At 41.5% G+C, this 27,619-nt stretch overlaps 1 protein-coding gene across 3 annotated transcripts; it reads right to left on the bottom strand.

The window, feature by feature from the left end:
• Nucleotides 1–87: 87 nt before the first annotated feature.
• Nucleotides 88–27,520, bottom strand: bicd1a (bicaudal D homolog 1a). 3 transcript variants are annotated; one of them, XM_031725988.2, is made up of 10 exons: nucleotides 27,194–27,520; nucleotides 11,228–11,440; nucleotides 8,439–8,591; nucleotides 7,551–8,039; nucleotides 5,958–6,350; nucleotides 5,105–5,860; nucleotides 4,844–4,995; nucleotides 4,491–4,701; nucleotides 2,893–2,978; nucleotides 88–2,180 (listed from the first exon to the last, which is right to left on the bottom strand). In XM_031725988.2, exons 1-10 carry the CDS (start codon nucleotides 27,407–27,409, stop codon nucleotides 2,060–2,062), a joined length of 2,790 nt encoding a protein of 929 aa, XP_031581848.2. In that variant the 5' UTR covers nucleotides 27,410–27,520; the 3' UTR covers nucleotides 88–2,059. The 3 variants fall into 3 exon arrangements, with proteins under 3 accessions (XP_031581848.2, XP_039470322.1, XP_039470321.1); XM_039614387.1 differs by having other exon boundaries at nucleotides 2,070–2,180; nucleotides 2,893–2,968; XM_039614388.1 differs by lacking the exon at nucleotides 2,893–2,978 and having other exon boundaries at nucleotides 2,047–2,180.
• Between the last annotated feature and the right edge of the window lie 99 nt (nucleotides 27,521–27,619).

Consider the following 27,619-nt stretch of genomic DNA (forward strand, 5'->3'; position numbering starts at 1 on the left):
AGTCTAGTCGAGTCTAGTTTTGTGTAGCTCATTAAAAATGGCAAGGCAGAGAAACAGACGCAGAAGCAAAGTCATACAAATCCAAGGGCATTTTTTTATTTAGTTGTGAAACCAATTGAACACTGTTTTAAGTGGTGGAGAAACTTTAAAAGCCACCGCAGTACAGCATACTGCTAGCATTCCTTTTTAACCATGTTATATTTTTCCATTTTTAGATTAGTCTCTCTCCATCCATAGCTATGTTGTGCAAACAAACCAAGAGAGTTAGGTCACCGATGAGCCTGCATGGGTGCAGAAGCTACTTTTGGACCACGAATGTTTTCAACGCTCTGTAGTTGCGAAAGTAACAATCTAACAATGATAAATCAAACAAATGTACACACACACACACACACACACACACACACAGCATCCACTCAGTTGTTACTGTTGTAACAGAAGTTCTGTCATTACAAGATTAATACTGACTATGTAGTTTTAAGTTATCCCTTCCATATCCATGTGACAAACAACTGTATCTAACATCAGAGACATTATGAGTGTACCAGACAAGTAGGGTACAGAAATATGGGACTTCAATTATGCAACAAATTCCACAAACTGCATATCTCAGTGTTTCAAAAGCAACAATGTCTCAATTTTTACACAGGAAATTGACAATAGTGCTCCTTCATCAAAATCGGCAACACTCCTCCTGCTGTTTTATCATTCTTATCAGCCTGCTGGTTAGTTCATGATGACGGAAATGGTTAAAAGATTTGTTAAATCTTACCCAGATCAGTCTGAAACAGGGGCTACTGTATTGGTCTAATGCATAGTGCAGAATTGTGCTTGTACAGTACTCCATACTGTATGGAGTAAGCATGTAGAGAAAGCTGAGCAAGGTGATGTTTTGAGAACAGCGTAAGCTCGGATATGGAAAATGTCCGTATGATTAGCATTTTTCTTAATGTCATAATTGGGGGTATTAATGTGAATAGAAAAGTTTTCTGAAGAAAATGGTGAGATTACAATGATGACGTCAAGGTGACAGTTACTTAAGAGGAGGCACACCTTTGGGGAATCTGCTGTCCTTAGCTAATGTTAAAAAAGGAGGTCAGTTCACTCCACGGTCACTTAAACCTGTGCAATTCAAAGAGCAAAATAAAAACCTCAGCCCAACAGCCCTAGTCTTGATCTCAAATACCCAACCACTCACCTACCCCAGTCTCTGAGAGACCTGAGCTATGCAACAGACAAACAACACATCACCAGAGTCTGCTGTAAATCATTAATAAAATCAAAGCAAAAGGAGGTATAAAATAGTCCACAAGCATCCAGACTACTGATGTTTCAAAACACAATTAAAATCACCATCATAAAAACAACAACAAAATAAAAAACATCCTTATTCTTTGAAATAGACCTTCATTAGCCTGTTTACAAAAACCATATTTGCAAACACCCCTTTGTAAAAATGATATATGTGAGTTTTTGGGGATTATTATGCTGACAAAATCTAATACTTGAATTTCCTTAACTTTTTCAAAAGAAGACAGTCACTAAAGACGTTCTGCTTTTGTTCGTTTTCGTTTTTGGGGAAAAAAGGCCATATACAGTAGTGAATGTGCTAAACTGTTTAAGTCTTCATCACAGCAGGAAAACTGTCTTTGAGCTCCATCTCGCAGAATGACAAAAAAGGAAAACACACAAAAATATACAAGTAATAAATATATCAGAAATAAATAATTGGCAAAGTGAATAAATTATAAATAAATACTAGGAGAAACAGGGCGGCAGATTTCAGTGTGTTGTCACTGGCATTTCTGCCTCAGGTCAGGTCTCTGTTTTGTGTTTCCAGGACAGTAGGTCACTTCCAGAGATGAAGGAAGCGTCCTGCTCCTCTTCTATGACCCAGGTAACAGCTGGGACGTGTAGTGCTCAGTGAGATCACAGAGCCCAGTAAGCACCAGGTTGGACTGCTTGGTGGAGGGGGGCTAAACTGAGGGAACCCCCATCCAGTGTGTCTGTGTCTCTGCAGGACTGCTTCCAGACTGAGGTCTGAGCAGGACCAGCGTGGCTAGGTGCCGGGAGGATGGGGCTGCTGGGCCAGACAGTTACGAGGGTCGCAAGGGGAGAGAAGGCTTCTGCTGCTGGACAGGACTGCTCGGTGTTCCTGGTGGTCTGCCAGAAATTTAGGACTGAAAGGAAGCAAAGACACATGAGAAGAGAATAGTGTGAAAAAGGTTATCCCAAATATAAAATGCAAAAATGGAGCATGAGATGGTTTTCTTCCACATCTAAGCATGGAAATATGTGCACTTTTTAGAAAGTCATCTCTTTAAACTGGGCCAGAAACAAAGGAAATGCTTCTCGTACATCGTGCATGGTGACATCGAGAAATCAAAACAGGTTTATAACGCAAGGTAATAACAACATCGGCAGTAGAGCCTAACTGAAAAAAAGAAGACCCCCATATTCATCACTGGATCACCTCCTCATTGGCCTGCTAGCAACATGTCATTTTGCAGAGCATACGTTAACAGACCCTCCTTCCAGTGAAAACCTCACCTTGTCAGAAAAGCATGTATAGATATAAAATGGTCATGCAAAACTGCTCATGCAGAGTGAAAAATAATTCATAGGGTGAACTATTATTTCCAGAATACAAGGGTTTGCATAATACTTAATGTAAAGGTTAATACTGTGAACATGCAGGCTCAGTTATCTTGACGCAGGTGTTGCTGCTACTACAACAAATCCAACTAAAAATGTGAAAAAGTCACTTTATATGACAAAGATGTGACATGTTACTGATAGAATCGTAGATGATAGATAGACAGATAGATAGATAGACAGATAGACAGATAGATATTAGTAAGCCTACTGCTAGCAGGTTCTACAGCTTGTTACCTGCGTACTAGGGAGGCTCTCCCTCGCCTTAGTTGTGGGGAGAGTGGCGGTACTGAGGCAGCAGGCTGCTGACAATCTACAAGAAACTGATAAATTAGACAGATATACAAAGTGGTGACACTCGGGGTTAGACAACAGGACAGAGATAACAGGGTGGACAAGACAAGGGAAGACCTCATCAGAGACAAAGACACTGAATTCTACTGTTACCGTGACTTTTAGGGTGAAGCACCAGGCTGATCCCGGTCAGTTTTTCTCAGTACATTACTACAGATCAATAGCACACTGGAAACCAAACTGAGTATAGCTCAAGTGACTGCCCAGTCTCATCAGGACCGGTCACTGCACAGCTAGACAATCTGTGCTGGAAGCAGAAAATACAAAACCCCCAAAGAGACAGAGACATGGACACTTTTACACACACACACACACACACACACACACACACACACACACACACACACACACACACACACACACACACACACACACACACACACACACACACACACACACACACACACACTTGCCAATACAATATTATATTGATTTGCAGGGGCAAAAAAAGACAAGGACGTGCACAGTGAAACAAAAGCTAAAAATATAATCCTACTCAACCTCAACGCTGGATATAGGCATTTTATTTTTGGACTACACCAGTTCTGCTGAGGTCTTGTTTACTCGCTCATTTAACACTTTAGAAGATTACACATTACTTTTTAAAAACATTTAGTTTAAATTGGCTTATTTATAATATATGTAACTGTAGTTGAGAGCCAAAGGGAAGGAGAAAAGGTCCAACAGCATTAGACCGGAAAGGCTCAAAAGGGAAACACATTTGATCAAACACCACCATCTAGTGTTGAGAAATGGTTACACTGCAAAGAGGATTGTGATTCTTTTGTTTACTTTCCTTTTTCCAAAGAGTTAGGAATACACAGAGAAAATACTTGACTGGTTTTCCTGCTCGTCTGAACCTGTCAAAAGCCTGGGACAAATTAAGTCATGGTGTAAATAAATTGTAAGGAAAAATCTCAGCTGTAATTCATTTAATCTGCCACAGTGAGGGGCTGTGAGTCACTAAAAATGAAGCCATTTTTGCTTTGTTGTCATTTTGAAGCACTTCCTTGTATGGGGGAATTATGTCATATTTTATGGTAGCAGGATTTTAGATGGAAGAAAAGATATTTAATATCAGATTTGTTATCTGGTATTTCATAAAAAATCTTCCCTGTGATGTGTCATGGGCCCAGATGTTGTATAATAGTGCACCGGGGTGCCTTATGCATTTCTAAACCAAAGACACATGATACCACCTCTCCTATGCCACCTAATCTAGAGGCTTCTGGGAAGAAAATTGGTGTTGGGTGTGGAAATGATGATAAAAAAGAGTGTAGGGCTAGGCACTTAGATCTACCAACGGCTTGGAACTCCAGAGAGAAACTGGAGTAACTGTAGTGACGCAGAGGTGAAGGTAAGGCTGATATCCACAAAGACAAAAACAAACATGAGGTTAGCTCTACACAGGGAAGATTGCGAAGGGTCACGGTGGTGTTCGAGGTGTTGGAAGAAATGGTGGGGGCATCTCTGCGACTTACTTTGGGTGGGCTGCTTTTTATCTTGGGCACTTTAGCACCACGGGTACGGTGAGTCTGCTCGTGGTCAAACTCCAGATCCTCCAAGCGTTGGGTCAAGGCCAGTTTCTGCTGGATGGCCATTCGGAGGAGGGAGTTCAGCGTCTTCTTTTCATCCTCTGCTGCCGCCAGCTGCCTCTGCATCTCATCCAGCTGCGTAACATATTCATCACACCTACAGGGAGATAAACAGACACACGGCAGGATTATGTGTTGCCACAAGTCGATATTTATACAACTACAAGCCAATTCTATGTTTTAACCAAACACTTTGCTTTCTCATCTTAGCTGTGCCACATTTCCTGAGCCCTTCTCACCTCGTTGCAAACATGGCCCTGAGAGAAGAGAAGGTGGCTGCATCTTCTTTCAGAGCCTTCAGCTCATTCCTTAGCTTCGTCATGGTCTCTGTCACCATCGCCTTTTCATTTTCATACTTGCTCTTCAGATTAGCCAGCGCAACTTCTGCTGTCTGCAAAAATGGGTGATTTGAATTGAATCATTTAATGTTAATAGAAAATGCATTTTAGGGTTTTTTTTAATGCTATAAGTGCCAGAATCCAACAAACAAAAGATTTTACCTGCTTATTGGCCTTGAGCACCAGCCTGAGTGTAGCTATTTGCTCTCTCTTAGTACTAAGCAGGGACTTCAGCTTTAGTATTTCTTCCATGCAGGACTCTTTGTCCTTGTCAAGCATGGGCGCCAACTCCCTAGCTGCAGCCCTTTGCCTGGACAGCTGCAGCGAGCGGTCAACAGCCCTCTGCAGGTGTTTGATCTGGTCTCTGATGATGGCGTTTAAGTTATAGATATTCATCGGCTCCTTCCGCAGGTCCCCACCTGAGTCTGAAGGTACCGGAGATGGGCAAGGAGAGATGCCGATGACCGGGGAGCCGGTGTAGTTGCGGGTAGGGCTGCTGTGGCAGGAGTCTGTTGGGTTGTGAGTTGTTGTCTCGTTATGTTGAGCATCTTTGGATGGGGAGTCCGTGGAACTGCGCGGAGACTCCGAGGAGCAGGCTGATGATGCTGCCGCAAGACGTCGCGCCAGGCGAGGCGAGAGCAAAGCTCGAGGATCCTCCGAGCCTTTGAGGCTGCCATTGCGTGTGATTCGGCTCTGGCGGTAGTAATCCAGCATGACACGGTTTGGTGTCTCGTTGTTGCACAGACAGACGTGGTGGTAGAGTTGCGCCAACTCCTCACTGAAGGTTACCAGCTCATCCTGGGCAGCGTTCAGCATGCCCTGGCTCTCTGAGGCAGTACTCGCGGTTGCTCGGAGCTCCGCCTCCAGGCTTACAACCCTTTCCCGGCTTTCACGATAACTTCGCTCCAACTGTGTTACCTGCTCAGAAAACAAACAAACAAACAAACCAACGGTGAGTACGTTAGCAGTTTTAAATACAGCTAAACTGGATTAACAATGTTAATATTGCACAAACCTGTTCAGTCAGTGCCTGGACCCGGTCATCATCATGGCTGTCTCCCTGTCCCTCCACCGCCTGATTGTACTTCTCTTTCAGGGCCTTGAGCTCTGCTTTTAGGTCGATCACCTCAGTCACCGCCACCTTGTACCGACACTCAAGAATCTTAAAGCCGTGGATATCGAGATCATGGTGGCTATTGGCCGTTGGGGATAAGGATCCCCCATTAGGTTTCTCACTCTCTTCTGGGTCATCAAGCTCCTTGTCTCCATTGAGATGTTTCATGGCGTTGACGCGCTCTGTGAGACGATGGACGCGCTCATTCTGTTCAGTCAGGACACCTTGTGTGTGCTGCAACTGAGTCTGGGACTCCTGCAGGTTCTTGAGCAGTGCTGCCTTCTCACGCTCCACCTGCACGACAGAAATGCAAAATTAAATGTGTTTCTTTTTTCCAGTGCAATGTCATTTTTGTGTACGTCTTCCAGAACGACACGCTAAACCATATTAAAGCAAGAAATCAGATTTTCAAGTTCTGAGATTGAACTATAAGAAACTCTGGACAACCCCAGAAGAAATACAATGAAAACTGGAATGATCATTTCTTTGTCAACAACTCTTAGAAATTTAATACTGATTTTCTAAAATTCAGCTGGACATTATAAGGCTGATGATCTTTCCCAGACAGGTCAACTCAAAAGAGAAAAATTGACTAGTGAGCAATTGTGTTTACAGCGAGAGGCAAACTGTGAATATAGCAACCACTAATCTAGTTTTCTCCTCCCCGCTGGTGCCCAGCTAGATAAAAGATGTACGGTAATGACTTTATTTGCTTTTAGCACGAATTTGATCTCTCTGTGATTTCACTGTCACTTAACATTCTGTATACCATCCTCCACGATGAGTGTGTTTTGTACTCAAGTGGGTTTAAGTGAAAGCTAGTTCAGCTTTATATTTTATATTATATATATTTTGTATTTTTACATTCTTTGTATACAGTAGCAGCTTTTCACAGCGTTAAGCAGGAACTAATTGCGGTGTAAATAAAAGTGTACAAAGCAGTTTCCTTCACTTTTGGCATAAATCTGCTGCCTCTTAAAGAAAAGCAGAGCCGGCCTTTGTCTTGCAGCTGCATTCTCACTTACTGAAAGCTACTCCCTCCATAACATGTGTTACAGCATACATAATATATAATGCATGATAGAGACACTGAATGTGCATTAGCATGCTTCTTAAAAAGCACTTACCAGATGGGTGCCCTGAGCACTAGGGCCTCGATTTGAGTCTGAACATTTGTGATGTCATTCCTCTAGTCTTTCTCCACTTCTCATATATCTCTAATGTCAGTATAGGGTTCAAAAGAAAATGCCTTCAGACTCCATCAGTCTTCACACTAAAAACTAAAATATACTGTGGGAAGGGAGATCAATGTGGTAATCTGCTCTTTGAAGCTAATTTCAACCCCCTTCAACGCTGTTATTTAAACCCTTGGTGACGTTCAAGTGACGTCAGTGTCCTTGAAAATAAAGATTCGGTGACCCAACAATTTTCTGATTTCAAACTCGGCTCTGGGTTTTCAGTGAAATTTCCAAGGTGTTCTCTCTTATGACCCACCTGCAGTAGCTGCTGTTTAAGCTTCTGCATCTCTGACAAGTTGAGCTCGCTGAACAGATCTGGCACTGGGTGAAGGCCATCTCCTTTTCGGCCGGGCCTGTAGTCCCCGTTCATCTTAGCCATCCCAGAGCCTGCGTGAAAGTGACCGTTGCAACGGTTGTTGTCCTCATTGTTGCCATTAGCAGCAGGGATGGCGCTGCCGTTAGTGCCGTTGCTGTCCTCGGGGAACTTAAGGCCTTCAACTCCGGTGACGGTTAGCGCCAGATGGGCCCCTGCGCCGTAGACGCTGTCACTCAGGCTGATGTGATGGGCTAGTTCTTTCCTCAGATTGTTCTTCTGCTCGCACTCAGTCTTGAGGGCATCCAGGGCTTCTTCTAACTGACCCTCAGAGATTTCCTTTAAGCGCAAAGCGTCTTCCAGCTGGCTGTTCAGAAGGACAGTCTCCTCCTCCAGCACCTTAATTTCATGTTTCAGTCCCTCGTACTCCACCTGAGGGACACAGAAAGGCCGCGTGGTAACAGGAAAAGAATTCTTTTAACACATTTGTAAACAGCTGGTAAAAAACAACTCTTTTTAAAATTTATATTACCTTTAAGATCACTATTCGACTTCATCTAACCACGTGTCTAGAGCTAGTATAAACTAATACGACTTTGTGTTACTGTGCAGGAAACACTGTGAGATCACTGGGAGCACTGGTAAATTTTGGTGACACGAGTGTGAGTCATTAAAATCAACTGAGCCACCGATTGCTGATGCATCATTTAAAGTGATGACAGATCTTTAATAGGCAATTTCGCTGACACGCTTAAATCTGAGAAATACATTTAGTGAAACTCGACACAATAAGAAGCTATTAGTGTGCAAACTGTTGATCTTTGTACCAACCTGGCTCTGCTTGAGTGTGGACACCAGTTTCTGAAGTGTGATGTTCTCCTCCTCCAGCTCTGTGTAGTCCTGAAGCAGCCGGGTCTCTCTGAACTTGTACTCTTTGATCTCCTCCCTCATTCTGCTCCGCTGTAGCTCGAGCATCTCGTTACTCTGGAGGAGGAAAAACAGCGGTGACAGTGACAGAGTAAGCAGAGGACATTACTCTTTCCACTCATTGAGTTCTCATTGGTTGGGATGAATCTGCGACACGTCTTGAGCCCGCTACAAGCCGACTTGGCCAAATTTATAATAGCTACATCAAATTAATTTAAGATGATATTTACTGGAATTAAGAATAGACTTCTCATAACCATCACAGATGCTTACCCAAACAGCATGCAGTGATCAGTAACCAGAATAGCTAGCATGTAAATGCAATATGCTGAATATGATTAAACCCTAACAGGCAAAGTGGTGCCCATGTAAACAAGGTCAATATCAAATACAGTCCCATCAGCTTAAGATTGCATGACATGCACAGAGTCATAATGCCGATGCATGTAGGTCGTTCCTCTGGCACTCAACGATCCTGACTTTGCACACTGAGGTAGGACTTTCTCAAAAGCTAATATATATATATATATATATATATATTTTACATACCTCTACTGTACATGGGCTGAAACACTCTCATGTTTCCCAAAAATTAACTAGATGACATTTACATATCAAGACAAAAATGAAAAAATATATTTTATATATCTTTTTTTCCACACACAGTTGTGTATAAATGTTTGCAGCCCAATGCAACTAGTGGACAGAGGATTCGTGTGTAGTATAGGCTACAAAATAATTTTACAGTGCATTTGCGCATGTGTGTACTCCTGCTGCTGCAGAGCTGCCTGCAGCTCCCCTGCAGTTCTCTGTACATATGGCAGAAGTGCTGACCCAGAGACAGTGTGGGTGGAGTGGGTGGCTACACGCATTGGCAGTGAATACGATGCTACTTTTAGAAGTGGCAAAAAGCCTGAAACTGAAGACCTCTGGTCTACACTGAAGCTCCTGATTTGTGCATTAGCTGACAGGAGCTCCCATAATATAAAAGCTAATGGCTTAAATGGGGAAATCCCACAAAGGCACAATTGGACTGTTCTGCAAATATATTGAAAACACTTTTACGCTAAAACACTGTAAAAAGAAAAAAAATAGAGCAGACCAAAAACACACAAAATAAATTTGTGGTTGATGTATGAATATGAATATGACCTTTCTGTGATACATGTTGTCAAAATACATTTTATAAATAGTGTGCAGGATATTCAAGGCCAAATAATAATGGGGCCAATCAGACCGTACAGCCACCATGGTCGGTGACAGAGCGGTACACACTGGCACTGAGCCCGCTACAGGGCAGAGCTGCTCAGCCAAACTCCTGACCTGAGTTCTCAGCACGTAGTGCAGCTGTTAAAAGCTTTGTTAGAGTCATCATACAATGGTAACCACAACAGGGGCACAGCCATGTTGTGTTCATTCATCCCTGCCATCACCGCTGTTGTGGTGTTAGTGAATGAATGCAAAGATTTACAACTTTAAAGTTGTGTTTCCTTTTTTTGGCTTTAAAATGCACTTTGATTTTAACCCATCTGGCAATCTTTATCACATCTCATGTTCTGATTTGTAACTCTAACAACAGACATCTATCCAAACTAACTCCATATCTTTTTTCCCCAAACCTGTAGATGTTAAGTTGTTTGAAATCTGCAAAAAACCAAAAACCTTTTAACTAGATTTGGTCTGTGGTAAATGAAGCGCTCGATGTCACTACAGCACCTGCCTCTCACGATGAAAGGAATCCTGTTCATTAACTCGCATCACATGTGCAAATGAGATATTCAAAAAACAGCAGAAGGCAGTTCATAAATATATCACAGAGTCATACTGATGACTCAGACATGGCGCATTTGTGCATAGGAACAACTCATCGTGTGTAAACACTAGATTTATCAGGTAGTTACAGCTGAGATGTTGATTTTGTTCCACATGCTCCATCACCATCAATATCTTCACTTCTTGTGAACTTTGAGAATGAGTGAACATCACAGCACTGCCTGACCAAATTAGTGAATGAGAGTGTGTGTCCCGTGGGCGTAGTGCTGGTACTCTGTCCCTACACATGTGCCGAGCTCAGGGCATTTCACTTTATATCCCAGCTTAGCACTGGATTTGCCCCCCACAATGGGGTCGTGGCCGCAGTGTCTGACCCCTGCTCGAACTCCGGTACTGTCCATCACAGTGGCTGCAGACATATATACTTGCATAAATACAAACTTTGCACATATGCATATCGTTAATTATTCTGTGTGAGGCATGACACCTTTTTGTTTGTCACAGTAACCTCGTGATCTTTGATAAACACATAGGTCTCATGTAAGTTAATGTAGAATAAAAGAAATACTAGTCAAATTGTGGAAAACAATCTGTTTGGACTCAAGAATTGATCATAAAAACTATAAGATGGCTTTACATACAGTTAACTCTTAATGTATCTAGCTCAGTCAAGGGCCAGCTGCAAACCAAATGCATTCAAATTTCAAAACACATGCTTTTTTCAACTAATGTGCACATCTCATAGAATTTGTGAAAGAATTTTAGGTGTTGGTAACAAAATACTACTGACACTATTAGCATAAATATATAAAAAAGTGAAATGCCGTTTTCTTACATATACAGTAGATTCAATTTCCTGTTTTTCTTTATTTAGGAAGTAATAAATCCTCTGCATGCGCTCCTCGTGTTGACAAACTCACCTCTCGTAGCTCCTGTACAAGTGCGTTGAGCCGCTCATTCTCTGACTGGGCGTTGGATGCCACAGAGCGGCTAAGCGTCACCTCTGACTGCAGCTCCAACAGACGGCCCATATAGTAGGCCTCCTTGGAGGCGGACTCCTGCAGCAGTGTCTCCTCATTGGTCTCCCCATCCTCTGCCACCTTCCGTTGGTTCGTGTAAGCCTGGCCAAATGCCTGAAGAGACAAAAAAGGGAGGGAGGTAGGGTAAGAAGAAAGGGAAACCGGCATTTCTGTAAAGTCAAAATTAAAATCACACTGATCCAAATCCTGTCAAATAGCATCAGCATCATAATCCAAGCGATGGAAGGGATTAGCACACACTGCCATGGAAATCTTACACATCTTTCCCAGCTGTGTGTGCTAGACCGAGTGCTGCTGTACTTTTGACCACTGGCAGCACTGATGGGACACTTGCAGGGGTTGGCCCTTAAGAATACGATGTGGGTGATGTTTCACTCAGATCAATAGACACAGTGTTCCCATTTTCCTGACACAGGTTTTCACGGCACTGAGAGCTGACGTGTCATGATAAAATCAAAGCAGGTATCAACAGAAAAAACATGGCAACCACAGCGGGCCTGCTGGGTCAAAGTGGTAACAAAGTGGGTAAACTAGGAAACACACATACAATGTTAGGGGAAGACCAGTGTTTCCAGTTCAGCGCTATTTCTCTGTCAGGGTTTCCTGAATGTATGTGTGAGTTTCATGACTGGAACATCTATACAGCAACAGTTTTAGTGATTCAATAAACCATGCTTCACTTTTGCCACCTTTCATCAGGAGAAATGACTTTGGCGCCTGCAGTAGCCTCTGTGAGAGAAAATGGATCATCTGAAAAATATTTTATGGTTTACAATCACCACCAGAAGCTGTAGACCAGCGGTCCCCAACCTTTTTTGCCCCACGGACCGGTTTATGTCCGACAATATTTTCACGGGCCGGCCTTTAAGGTGCTGCGGATAAATACAACAGGATAAAACCAGTACCGGTACCAAAAAAAAGAAGATTTATTCATAACACACGGGAAAAGACCGAGGGCAACCGAGTTAACGATCAAAACAATAAAAAAAACAAACTATAAAAACAGATAAAACCCCTGAAAACCAGAAATTTCACACCCAAGCCTCAACTCGGTACCGGCCCCTGGCCCGGGGGTTGGGGACCGCTGCTGTAAACAATACTGTTGTCTACAGCATGTATGGTGATTGACTCTTCAAATTGACCATGCAATTTAAATAGGAAGCCATTTATTTTGAACTACATGTTTTAATAATGTAGGCTTCCCAATCCCATCTCATCGTCATAATATTTTCTCTGTTTGAATCATTTATTAGGCACAAGCATCCATTACTTTGAAAAGACATGAGCCTAATGTGCAGCTGTCTTTTCTTTTCATTTGTGGCTAATGAGCTAAGCGGGCGGTCTCCTGCTGTGTTGAGGTGAAATAAATTTGTGCTTTTACATGTAAAAAAATATTATGAACCACATGTTTCTCTCTTTCTGGATACTTATTATCAGGTAAGCAATAAAGTGGAATTAAAGGTTAAATTCAGTTCAGTTGTTGCAGTTACAGCCAACAGACACATTTTCCAATCTGTCAGTGTAACCCACTTTTAATCTACATGCTGTAGACTGTTAAACAGAAGAATATTCATTCACGCTCTCCTCAGAGAGCATGTTAATGCAAATTCAATAGAGCTCTTTATTATGCCTTTGAATTACAAGTGTAGCAGTTAGCATATGAAGAAATGCCAGCAATAATCAGTCTGGCAAAATGCCCCATAATTAATGAAACATTTAACCATTCAACCAGGAAAACTGCACACAAAGACTAAGAAACACTCTGCAACACGTATCTATTTAAAAAAAGGTTGTATTATATTTCTTTATTATTTTCCTTCTGTACACACCGCTTTCTCTGTATTTCATCATTCTCTTGCCACACTCCATTGTGCACTCACCCACGCGCCCCCTCTCGGTCTCAAGGGAGCCACAGTGTGATTGTAGTGAATGATTAAGAGGAAGGGCCTCTGGAACAAAACAGACGATTAATTCTAGGCACAGTGTGACTGAATGAGCTTGCATTCTCTGCTCGGATGAGAGGCCGGCAATCTCGGAGCAGGCCTCACGGCAACAGCTGGGCTCTAGAGGACGGAAAGTAAAAATCTGGCCCGTTGTCTGGGCCTACAAAACCCTTTATCACAGCATTTAGTTCCAAAGAAATTAGTAGGATATTTCAGTTAAAGATTTTAAGAAAAGAGGTTCTGGTCCTCTGAGGCTTTCCCTCCAGGAAAATGCATCTCCCTGCATCACATTACAAACTTCTTGGGAAGCTCCTTTTAATTGCTTGAAAGTGCATCATGCAGAATTGGATCAAAGACTCTCTGCCAAATGTTATTCTCTGGTACAGGGATCATTTTAACACCCTCCACAAGGAAAGATTACAAGCAGTTCTAAAATTTAAAAAGACTTGTTTCAGAAACTTCAGACATGTTTTGTAGATTATTTAACTGCAGGCTTTCAACGCTCTCCAGTTTCAAGCCCCCATGATACATAGGTCAACTGACAGAAAGGCAGAAGCACCACAGACAGACTTAGATGTGCGATGAGAGCCAGATGGTTTCATAACAGACCTCCTTCATGGGATGAAATGAGCTCCTCCAAGTCTGCTCCCTCCATCTGTGTATGACTCCTCAAAGGAAACTACACTGATTGCCCTGATTTACTGTTTACAAATAAAAGAAAACAGTGTTCAGACACACGCCTGCTGTTGGTGCACAGTACAGATTCTGGATGGCTAAAAAACTATTGTGTCAGGACTAATTTTAAATCTCATGATAACTACATGAACACAACTCCCAGTACTGCTGTGTGTATAAAGTGATGCCCCAGTATTTGTGTCCTAATTGGCAATCAAGTGGAAAAGATTAAAGTTTAATATCATTTCCTCAGGATCACATTAATATGGAGTCACTCATGGGCAGCCATTTTGGATCTTTATACTGAAAATCACAGACTGCAATAAGTGTTGAGGCTCCACACTCGTATGTGTCTCAGTGGACAAAGTCCAGACAATGGGTTCTATAGATATTCATCCCTGGGGCGACAGGAGGAGGAGCAGGCAAAGGGAATAAACCCACCACTGCAGCACTGTGAGAGTCTGTGTAACCCGAAAATCCTTCCCTGTCTGCTGGAGTCCCTAATGAGAAGTCAGGGGAGCTGCTCTGGGTGTGTGATGTTGTATTTGTGAGTGTATGCATACAGCAAGGATCTATTTTTACACCCAGGAGGTCAGAGGATGGAGCTATTTCTGCAGCAGCAATTAATCTTATGAAAACTTTCATCATTAACAGGGGGACTAATCTGTCATACAGGAGCTGTTTAATTATAGATAGTAATGTACCGTAAAGCTAACGCAGGATATACACTCGATTACATTTTCAAAGTCAAAGAGCAACGCTTGGAGGTAAATGAACATGCTCGAAACGTGCAGAAACACGGACGCAATCAAGAGGAACAACCAATAACCAAGTTGTATGATTTATTTATGTCAGTTATTCTAATAAATATGTATTGTTAATTTGATCATCAAACATTTTAAGCACGAGTGCGGCATCCTTAATGTTTCTGTCAGTTATGGGTAAACAGAAATATGGGTATTAGTTAAGAAGCAACATTCTTATGAATAACAAAAACACACACACACACTCAAAGATATATACACCAAATGCTGCGTCTCAGCCAGATGGATGGCCTAGGCCGTCACATTCAGGATTTCAGTACCATGGAGAGAGACATGCAGTACATACACTACCACGCAGCTGCCTGTGTGTGTGTGTGTGTGTGTGTGTGTGTGTGTGTGTGTGTGTGTGTGTGTGTGTGTGTGTGTGTGTGTGTGTGTGTGTGTGTGTGAGAGAGCAATCATTCACCATGGGATTGATACTGTAGCCAGACAAAGGGAGAGAAAAGACAATCATTCACCATGGGATTGATAGCTGTAGAGATTTCATTTAGTTTTAGTTTCTCTACTTTTTTATCCAAAGTGTTTGAGAGCATGCCGAATAATTCATTCAATAAAAAAAATCCCTCCACAACAGTACTCCCAGAAGGAACAAATAATAATCACAAAAGCAAAAAAAATGCCCCAAAATGAATATGACATAAATAAGAAGCACACAAACACACGTTAGCTGGCAGTAAGTGAATAAGGCAAATATGCAAGATGCAGTCCTGACTCACTCGCTCCTTTTGACACACACAGTCTTTGACTGCTGTGTGCAACTCAGCGAAGGTAAGGAAAGAAAAAGTGAAATATCGCATTTTATTTCAAATAAATATGGTGAAGAAAATATCCCCGTTGTTGTTTCTGTTCTGTTAATCAGCTTTACATTATTTTGTAAACTGTCTCTAATTAGTACTCTAATCTAGGAATTTAGTTTGAGTAGTTTTTGCTCTATATAATCGATATTTTTAATGAATACTGAAGGTATTTAGTGTTTATCATCAATAAAATGTAAATTTTTTGACAAGTGAGACTGAGAGAGCCTCACTTTTATTCTCTAATATGATTGAAACTCAAATGTTCACTCTGATCTCTTAAGCAACATTTAAAAACATTTAGATGCATTCAAAGTTATATGATCAAAGTTATTTCTAAAGCTTACAATATCGTCTTCACAGCCACAGATGCATTAAAGTGATTTTGAGTAGTTCTTCTTACGATAGGTAACATTTATCCTTAGTCTAATATGACACCAAATGTAATATTTTCAGTTTAATATGCTGAATATCATAAACACATACTGAATAAGGTTTATGGGAAACACTGCTCTGCCATATTTTTTTCCTTTATCAAGGACGGAGACATGTCTTTGTTGGTTTCTAAGCAACAAGAAAAAATGCCAAGTAAAGAGATCTGTCACACACACAAGCACATTTCCACAAGTAAGGGGAAAGTGTGTAATCACAGCCAAGTAAGAATGAAGGTCAGCCGACTGAAAACACAAATAAATTAAAAGATAAAGAGTAATTGCACATTTTAGCAAAACATGTTTAAAATCTGTTGTTTTTTGTTGTTGTCAGTGCACAAAATTAGAGTTTGCAGTGCGAGCATTCTACTGCAAGTGTTTGTTTGTGTGCTTTGGGTCATCAGGAGTACTCTACTGAATCACGAGCGATATTTATAGGTTATAACTGTATTGTAGAGTGCACATGCATGCTCTGCAGAACCTGTTAAATTTCCCTAGAGAGAGCTCCTCTATCCCTGAATTACTGTCTGCACAAAAATTGAGCTACATGAAATGAGTGTTTTATAGATAGTAATGAGGATAAATAGCTTGCTTTCTATTCCTCCTTACCAGAATGCTGTTTAGTGCAATAAAGCCTATTATTCCTCTTATGACAATATGCTATTATGCTGACAACTGAGGAATAAAAACATCTATAATTTAGGCTAACAGCTGAAAAATGCTTTCATGTGCTTTAAAGTGGAAAATCAATGCCAGAAATCCACAATGGTGTCACATCTGCTGCTCACCGACACAATGACCAGAGATCAGGCTGTGTGAAGCCGAGGGTTCTGCCAGTGGGACAAGCGGTGCCTGGCTAAAATGATGCGGCTTGATTGAGTGATTAAATTTGGCCCAAGTCTGCTCCTGATAAGAAAGATGGTTGGATACTTTCCCAGAATGCCTATCACTTATACGTGTTCAGTCTGAACCTGACTGAATGGACGGTGCGGTGGTAGAGAGGCAGATGTGCTTTTTAAAAATTGACTACCTTTTCTTTTAAAAAACATCCCTGTTTGCTGCCTCCCCCTCCTAACTTCACCCTTATTGTCCCCAGATTTAAAATCAACCTGATTGACCCAGTGTGAAATTAAACAATGGCCTACATGACACTACACTACATTACTGATCTGATGAGAAACCATTATATTCACCCAGAAAGCTGCGATTTCCCATTAGAAAGGAAGCAATGACCAGTGTAAGCCGACAGATAGGAAAGCCACTAGAGGACTGCACAGACTGTACCAGCTTTAACTGTGTCATTCTCTTTGCTTGGTAATGTGCCCTACAGGAGATCATGAGCTAGTGGAACCTTCAAGCCATTCCATCACACAAATACGTATTCAGAAATACACATCGGTACAGGACAACTCGCACTCGCACTAAGTCACTGTTCATTCCTGCCTTTCACAAAGAGGGAACAACAAAAGGGAAAAAAACAATAAACTGGATAAAAATGAACACAGCAACTGTAACATCAGCTGTTTGTTAATAAAGCATCAACCTGAGCATTTTGACCAAGCCTCATGATTTTTTGAAATGATGAGAATAATGAGAAAAAGAGGGACACTGCATGCTCATATGATTGTGACATATTTATCACAAAGGGAGGTTTGGCAGGCCTACTTTACTGTAACCTCTACAAAGTTAATACAGTGATGAATAGAAACCTGTGACTGAGACATAAACTCATCTTGTAAGTCATTATTTAGGCTGTGGACTGAGTGAGCTGTAGGGTCGTGTTCTTACAGACTTCTATTTTTTCTGCACAAGTGCTTTACTGCAGGCTTACAGCATCCGCTTCAACTCAAGAGTTGTCAGTCACATCATTAACCCATATGTGTGCATTGTCCTCAGTTTCTTAAGAGGAATTTACAAACCAATTGGTTACATCACAGCGGCTACATAAAACTGTTATACTGTCTGTGTTGGGACCTTTGCAGTTTTTTAATAAGCTAACTATGCAAACTAGGCTGGCTAGCTTTGGCCATTATATCAGCAGCTCACTCTCTCGTCCAAATAATGTCGCATTTCACTTTAGCAAGTGTTTCCCTTAAACCCAAAGTTAGGCCTTAAAAATGCTGGACCACATACCGATGAATGACGTCACATGGCTACATTCATCTTAGTATGTATAAATGTTAATGATGATTTTGTGCTTGTTTCCTTATAATTAATCAGCCAAATATTTAGTGATTTATAAATGATATATTTAGTTGATGTCAAAAAGAAAAAAAGGCCAAAGAAAGTATCGCTTATCAAAGAAACAGAGCAAACATGTACCAGCGTATCGCTGCCAAATCTGTCACCACTAAAGATTTGGGTAGTTTGATCAACTGATCACAGGATGATCATTTTTACTTCATAGGAAATTGATAGCATGATGCAAATCAGGCTGTTTCTCATACTTGACTGCACAGGCAACAACAACAGTAACATGTGGGATGTGTGCTAAAGCTAAATTATGTTTCAGAGACACTGCAGCCCATATTGGACCGTTTTTTTCTATTTGAAGGTTATTATGTTGTGCATGCAGGTATGTAACTGTGTGGCTAAGTGAATCAGCTGTAAGGTAATCCAAACAAATCCTCTCCCTCAGGTTAGAACCTGATAAACACAGTGATTCACTCAGAGGTTTATGAAAACTAAATTAGCAGAACAAAAGTGGTAAAGTTAAATATTTCTAAAAGGATAATCCACCAATACATTAAAGTGGCCAGATTTAATATCATTAATATCATGTCCTGAAGTCTTAAATGTTTTCCTTTCATTATAACTGTCGCATTTGACCCCCACCCACCCATCATTTTCATTAAGTAGTCAGGGGACGAAGACCACTAATGAAGTAAGTGTCTTCTTTCTTTATACATCACCTCCCTCCATGCTAGTGTCCTTTATCCCATTTTTCAGGTGTCGTAAGAAGAAACTGGAAACTTAAAACAACAACAGCATCTGAACATTGAAGAGTGTGTTACAAAATCAAAAGACAGAAGTGATTGAAAACTCACAGGCTCACTGATAATCTGTATTAGTTCCTGCAGACACACCCAGACAGGCAGCCTGACTCATAAAAACAGAGAGACACACAGAGCAGATTTATCTGATAAAACGCTCTCCTCTCTCTCCACTGGGTCTCTCCTGATAAAGAGGACTCAGCCAAGCCAGACAAACACAGACTACAATGGAGAGGCTAGCCTGCACACAGTGACCCTCTTGGTATTGCATGCATGGGCCCTCAGGGTGACTCAGTGCTTTTGTGCAGCCACAAGAGACCCTCCATGCCAGAGTATGTAGAGTTTGATTGCTTGGAAAAGGTACTAATAAAGTGCAGTATTATTAGCTGTTTTATCTATGTTTTGCTCCTTTTGTATGTTTTCCTTGTCAAAATGATTTGTTATCATGCTTGATGTGAGTCAGTGTTTGGACAAAGAGTTTGCACCCAAAACTGCCAAAAAACTTAATCACACTAAGTACAATTAAGGCCCATTATCTCCATATTCACATTTTTAAAACCCTGACATGAAGTACTTCCTGTTTTAGTTTTCTGACCTTACTTGAAGTCATGACCAGTGTTACTGAGAACATGGTTAATTAAACAGGTTAACTTTGGAAAATCTGTCTAACTCTATACATTCCCTAATAGGGTAGAAGTGACAAAACACATCTGTCACCCTATTCTGCATGCACATGCACACACATGCTTGTGTGTGCATGTGCTCATGCATGCCTTTGTGTGTGAGAATGGTGACAAGACAGGGGACAGGCAGGATCATGCGCATTTCCAAGCGCCCTTTGCGGGATAAAATGGCCTCTGGATATGGAGATAAAAGGCTTCTCTTTATCGGGCATGCTGTGATGAGAAGCATAGAATAAGACGATACTGTAGATGAAATTCAATAGCTCTGTCTAGACAAAAACAACGGCTTAACAGCCACATTCAGTGATGCATTAAATTCTGACTTAAGAGAAGTCCAATTTAATTCATGCAAACAGTAAATTTTGACAACACATGAAATAAGCGTAGGTTTTTTTTCTCCTTGTGAGAGGATGGACAGATTTTTTTGCTATGGTATCTGAGTTTGCAGCACACACAGCTAAAGTAGACAACTAATCAATAAACCAGCCAGCAGGGAGGAGAGTCCTGTGCTTACTACATTTCACTGCAGCAAAAAGGAGCATTCTAAAAAAACGTAATTTATGCAGGGACGGGCGGGCCTGAAGGGTCTCCGCAGATTCATTAAGCCCCTTTGTGACAATAGAAAAGAACAATCGTTACACTGAAGCAACTGAACAAACTCTGTTCTCTGCTCTTCTATTCTGCTGACACTGCGTGTATACAATACGCACTCCACACTTTTGTGTCTCCTCCCCTTTTCTCCATTACGTCAATACAACCATAAAAACCTGAAACAACAAAGAGGGCCTGGTTGATAGGCTGAAATCACTCAACACCACTACAATATCCTGTCACCCCCTCACCCTGTGCTCTCCATCACAACATCCCCGCCTGAGCCTCCCACCTCTCGTGTTGCACACACACACACAGAGCGGAAAAACAGAAAGGGGGTTAACCCTCTGTGCACATGCAGCCCAGATGTGTGGCTCAGATACAAAGACCAATGACTTTCCCTGCAGGTGCTGGAAAAACACACACAGCAACTCTCCACAAAAACAACAGAGACCACAAGGGCATACAGGTCCTTATCTATATGCTTGACTGCATCCCTGAGCCTGTTGCAAGGGTCACAGGTCAGCATCAGTGAAAACTGCACAGTGGATTCCCCTCTTGGCTTTATTTCCATGGATGTCTATTATCCAAGAGGCAAAGGTGCCAAAAACATTTTGATTGCTTTTCTCATTGAAGAGCCAGTTTTTCTAAAATGCTTTGAAGCTACTAAATAGAATCTCTTACATGTGTTTAGGCAGCATTCACCGGTCTTTGCAAAACACCCTACGCTACACACAATAGAGTCCAGCGTAGCTCAGACATCATACGTTTTCACCACACAGAGCAGAAATCAATGCATAATTCCCACTTCACTCCAGGGGGGGAATGCAGGGGAATAATGAGATGAGGAGGAGCACGCTGAGCTGATGGTGTAGTGCACAGCTAAAAGATTGAAACACTACCATCTCATGAGATATTGATTCAGCCCTTCTGTCCGTGTTTACTGCCTCTGCCAATGTAAAACAGGAGCCAAAGGAGGAGGTGGAAGGAGAAGCGAGAAAAGCCTTTCTCCGCAGCAGATGCTGCTGGATGCTGCTGCTTTCTTGTTTGAGAATGTCAAACACACCAGGGTGAAATGATAATAAGTCCTTTTAATCAATGTTCCTTTTTTTCCCCTTCTATAGAGTAACAGTCCTAATTAAAAAAGGGCCGGATGTGCACAGCAGGGAAAAAGTGACTCTTCATCTCAAATATAGTCAGATTACACTGTTCCATTTCTGCTTAAGAAACAGCATGTTTGAAACTTTGTGGTTGTTGCTCATTCTAAAAAAAGCTAATTTAAAGCAATTTCTCACACACGATCACTGAATAACAGCATATCACATTAAGTTATGCAAATCCTTCAAGAAACTGTTTGAGTCATGTAATGTGGAGCTAGGACTCAAATGCACAGGAGAGAGTGACGGAACAAAGGATGAGATATTTATTCAGTCTGATGTACAAGTTCACCCAAAGGCGCACAACCAGAAACACACAAGGAAGGTCAGCCAATGTGGGGAACACAACAACATTTATACACAAAAATAATCAGGAAATAGGACACAGCATGAGACACAGGTGAAGGTAATCAAAGACAATTAGCCAGATGGGGGAAGTAAAGCTTAACACAAGGCACTAGAGACAAGTAAGAACCAAAATAAAGTAAATATAAGCTAAACAATTACAGTCTATAGTACAGTATTCCCCCTTTCCCTCCTCTTATTCTCATCCTTGATTTCTTTCCCTTCTCCCTCTTCAAATGCTTTTTAGAAATTGGGGCATCCTCCGAGATGGCACACTGAGATCAATTTCCAGGTCACAGGCATGAAGATGGAGGAGAAAGGAGCCGAGGCACAAATTATGGAAATGAGACAATAAGCTGGGATATGACAAATGTCCCTGCCCAGATTCAAACTGGGGAAATTGCAGCTCAGTTTAGGTACCGTCCACTGTAAGCTACGGAATCCATGCACTTTTAAAAACACAAAGCTTGTGGATATTTAGAAGGGTCAGGGTTAGCCCCGCCTACTATAGGCACAAATTAAGCAGGTGAGGAAGAGACACAAGGAGAAAGGATGAGGCAACAGTCATACAGTGTTCTTATATACTGACTTATATATTAATTAGATTCAGTGTTTTGAATGTTAAAAGAAAATGGATAAAATACTGTTTTTTGTATTTATCACACATGGTACAGTTGATCATCTTTGATAACAGGATTTCAATAGAAACACATAATTATATATTCCAGCTCTTTCTCATGTTTCTTTGAGAAAGACAGATAAACCTGTGCATTCTTGTTCAGTAAGCTTCTGCTCTTCTTCAGCTTCTTTCCTCTGTTTGCATTTTATGAATTAAGAAATCCTTAAAGATCCAAAGATTCCAGCCATAGTGAAAACATTCACGTGATTGTGGACTACTTTTTGAAACCTTGGGTTTGGGTTTTTGCCATCCTTTTCGTCTTCTTCCTCTTTTCTTTAAACAGACTTGACCATATGGACAAACTGTTGAGCTGGGGAGGTATCAGCTAACACTAGCACTGGTTAGATAGCATGATGAATCCATAATTCACTGACATATTAGATGGTATGCTAACGTTGGCAGGTGATAAACAGGCTGTATACAAAGCTGAACAGGCCTTTCAGTAGAACAAGATGAAGGCTGAAGACGAAGAACCTACGCCAACCTTTAGTGGCCACACCCCTTATAATGAAATACAATTTAAATTGACGTTTTATCAATTTGAATACAATTTAAATAGGGCTGCTAAAAAATCCCCCCCTTACAGGGATCATGGATAGGAAAGCTATAAACAGCTGTGATGGTGTGTTTAGACCAAATGTAAAGCAAAGTTTCACCTTGTGTACCTTTGAAAAATGCACTAGCTGGAGTATTTATGGACCATTCTGCAACCCACCATCACGCCCCCTTTAGCCTAACGACCAGTAGTAGACATAACTGATAACTGGAGTAATTTAACAGTAGCACACTTTTATAACATGCGAGCAATCGCTAAGATCTCGCTCACTTTCTCCTTTTTTGTTCTGTCTCTATATAAAAGTAAAGGGCACATCATACAAAAGACTTCATTTCTGTTTGCTGCTGGCTGTGGGAGAATCTTAGCTGACTGTGCTTGTGCAACACAACGCAAACGAGTTTTTAACCTGTCTGATGGTGAAGTGTAAACCTTACAGGAGAAAGGAGTGCAGTGCCCAGTCTTTTAGCATTATGTTCTACTTGTCTGATTAGGAAATTCCATGTTGATCTGATGAATCGTGACTCAGCTTTTCTTTTTTGGTCTTTCAAATTACCATGTGAAGTCTTTGACGCAGATCTCAGCTGGCATTTTTCATGGCCCAAAGCAGAGGGAACAAACTGACCTGTGAACTGCCTGTTCCCAACTTATCACAAATGTCATTTCTTCTGCAAGCTTCTGATCTGAAGGACCCAAAAGATGACTTATGACAGCAGCTGAAATTGCTAACTTTTATTTCACATGCTTCCTCAGATCCAAGGTGTTCGAAACTTTTCAAGCATTTTTATTTAACTAAACAAAATAAATAATCATATTATGAAATGATAGCAGAGCGATTCTCTTCCAATATTTCTTAAAGGTAAATTCAAGCTTTGCTGACAGCGTGAATCACTAGAAAGCATATAACCTTGCTCAGATGATGGACCTTATTCTGCTCTGCAGTGGCATCCTCCTCCTTCTGCCTCCTACTATGTGTCCTTTCTGAGGTTGATCTGCCCAGAGATAGCGCTAACAAGCCAGAGCCACAGGGTAGCGATGTCTCTGTCACTGCTTAGGCAGCTATCCAGAGACATACAGTGCATACACAGAGAAACAAGGAAGGAATGACTGATTGGGCCGTGAGGCAAACACTGAGACGGGGAGGGAGTGACAGAGCTGGGTGAGGGGGAAATATATAGGTAAACAGTGGACAAAAATAAAATAAAATATGTATTCAGTGCCAAGACATGCTCTTGGACCCTGCAGATAGCAAAGAGATACAATTGCAGTTGTTTCTGAAGAAGCAACAGTACGATGAAAATCACTGGAGCAACATCAATTTCTTACAAAGGACTAGGATCATCATAATCATCAAAAACAACAACAAAAAGTCTAAAGAATAAGCTTTAGTGTATGATTGTACACACAAAGACTGTTTGACTTATTTGCCTGGAGGATGCTGATGTGTCACGTCACATCATGACTTTCCATATCCTTGTGGTTCATTGCATAGCCAGATACTCACACAGATACACACTTTTTGTAAAGCAAGCCCAAATTAGTCCTGTGTTACAGTAGCTGAGGTACTTGTGTCTTGCATAGGTTTCCCCATGTGTTTAGTTTTGACCTGGATTGAGGGCAAACAACCTGAGCACGCAGGGCATACAGTGCTGCTGTATGTGTGACTACAGAACATATGCAAACACTGTAGGAACATGCATGCAAATCTGGGCAGCTTGGACATACACACATGCAGGCACAATGGCATATGATCCGTGTGGCATCTGGATAACAAATACACACTTCAAGCATTTGTTCTTTGTTTCTACAAGTATGATAAAGTAGTCAGTTTGTCAGTTGTTGCTGTAAAATATAGAACAATGTAATACAAACAATACGGACTGAAGAAAACATTGTAATCTGAAACAAAAAAAAGTGTCTACCTTTGGTTGTCTGTCCCTGTGTGTTGGCCTCGCGAATGGCGACCTGTCCAGGGCGTATATTGGGATAGGCTCCAGTTCCACTGGATGGATGGATGGAATCCCAGAAGAAGAAAACAATTTCTGAGTTTCTATCTGGAATTTATATTCTGTTCCACTTAATCCCAGAAGCAATTTCAGTTTCTATCTGGAATTTCTGCATCCTTTTATTTTGCACCTCTCCTGAGTACGGGGAGAGCAGATGTTACTGAAGTGGCAGGTTTGCACTCTGCCATTTGGTCTCATATTCATAGAAGTGTGCAACAGACACAGCATCCCGGAGGTGGGTTTTTTTCTGCTGAAGCAATATCACATACAGAAAATGTTGCCTCTGTCAGGCGAGAAGTCAATCGGACAGGGAAGCAGATGTGAGCAGATCACAACACTGAGGAATGGTTGGTGGTTTTTTGCTGACCTGATGTTCTTTTTCAGTTAAAATCAAAGTTTTACTACAAAGGTAAAAACTAAAAGTCTGAATAATGTATGAGCAGCTGCCTACAATACTGCTTAAATACAGTTGACATGCTTAATTTATTTTTTTAGAGGCAACTTCCTCTCCCATAGTCAGTTCTTCCAGTATGATTTAGTCTTATAATCATCTCCCCTCTTAAAACACGGCCATGTCTTTATATTTCTTCTCCATTATCTTTTCTTTCTCAACATATTCGACACCATAGCCCATCATAATACCCATCCCTCTGTAATCCATAAGTGTGAGTTATCAGCTTGACACTGCTGAGCTGCTGGCTATATCACGCTGTCTCCTCAGCTTTCTTGCTGTGCTGTTATCTCCACTAAGATCGTTCAGATTCTGCATGTGTGTCAAACCAAAATGTTAAGCTAAGCAGTGGAATAAAAGGGTACGAGGAATAAAGCATAAATACAATTAGGCATGCAAAATGCAATGTGATAAGTGATGCTTAACGTACTGTGTGGTCTAGTCATGTGATTCTATCATGATTTTTTTATTTGGCTATATTTGGTGAGCTAGTTGCACAAGAAAGAGTCACTGATGTGTAGGATGAATGTGGACTTTTAGAGGTTTATTTCAAATGGGCTACAAGTGAACCAGGATCAGAACGATTCTAATGTGAAAAACTGAAATGATAAAAAGAATAATTTGGAGAATTACTTTGACCAGGACTGTTGGCTATCTTTGAAAGATTTAGCTAACACCCTTAACACATCAAAAAGATCACCTGTAACACATGATACACTCTGACAGTCCTCAAGTATTTGCTTTCACAGAAAATAAACAGGGTATTAAAAGTTATTTGGCAGCCTAACACAAGAAACACATCATCTTAATAGTTTCTCAAGCAGCTTTCTTGTGACTCGATGACTTAAATGTTTGACCAAAGCGATTGATGTTCAAGTGATAATAGATGACTCCATGTAAATAATGATGAGGCCTATCTCTATGCATATGTCCACGGACACTCACAAGCACTCATGCGCACCAGTGTAACCATCCTTCAACTCCTTCTTCCCATTGTCAGCAATTTCCATAGGCGACCTTGGACCAGGGAGCCCTGTCAGCATCTGCCTCTTGCTACATGTATGCACTGAGTAACTCGACACCCTGCAATCATTAGGTCAAGACCTACCCCACACTTTTCTCACTTAAAAGATTTTGCATTTTAACAACATGTTTTGATGTAACTTTATCTCATACTTATAATTCAGACCAGTTGATTATTGAAGCACCATATGGCCTGCAGTGAAATACCCTCAAGAAACATCTAAGCAAAAAAAATAAAAGGTCCTAAAAGAGTTCCCTGAAATTCCCTAATGACTCTTCTTGCCATGGAAAGGGTCCCTAAAACAAAGAAACTCCCTGTTGTGGGAGCTGAAGTGGACTGTTACTGTATGCTTGCAACTCCGACACTGTAATGCTCAGTGCTGCTCGATATACTCAGTGCACAAACAGCATTTTACATTATAATTTATTCATAAAGCATACAGTGTTGCACATTTTCCAGCTGGAGGATCTTCAATTGCATCATTTTTAAGTGGGATTAAAGTATTGCTCTTTTTGAAGGCCCTGCTAAATTGCCGCCCACACTCTGCCTCTGGGCGTCAAACAGGTTTATAGATACCCGCTGAGCGTCACTCAATTGAGGTGCAGGCAAGTCACACACCTGACTGCAGTGGTTTCCCCTCCCTACAGAATGAAAATAAATAAATAAATAGAATCACTGCCCCATCCTCTCCTCTTACCTCTTGTAACTGCTCCAACTCCTTCCTGAGGATCTCTTGTTCGGTCTCCAGCTCTGTATACTTCTGCTTCAGCGCCTGATTCTCCTCCAGGACAGCTAAACCGCACTCCGCAGCCCTGATCTTTTCCTGGTTCGCCTCGGCCAGTTCCTGGGCGAGCCGCTCCACCTCGGCCCGGTACTGATCCACCGATTCCCCGCATCCTCCACCAGCGGCCATCGCCCCTCTCTCTCGCTTTCGCTGCGGCTCCAAGCTTTATGTCCCCCTGTCTGTCTGCGGTTCCCCCTGTCTCTCCACCGCTTTGGACAGAGGCAGATGAGCCAGATAGGCGGGCGGAGGCTGAGAGATGATGAATATCCGCCCCCCACCCCTCCTCTCCACTGAGAGCCAGCTGCAGAGAAACGAAGCACAAAGTAAAAACAGCAACAA

The sequence above is a fragment of the Oreochromis aureus genome, linkage group 7 (genome assembly GCF_013358895.1).
Source record: "Oreochromis aureus strain Israel breed Guangdong linkage group 7, ZZ_aureus, whole genome shotgun sequence".
Classification (NCBI taxonomy): Eukaryota; Metazoa; Chordata; class Actinopteri; order Cichliformes; family Cichlidae; genus Oreochromis; species Oreochromis aureus.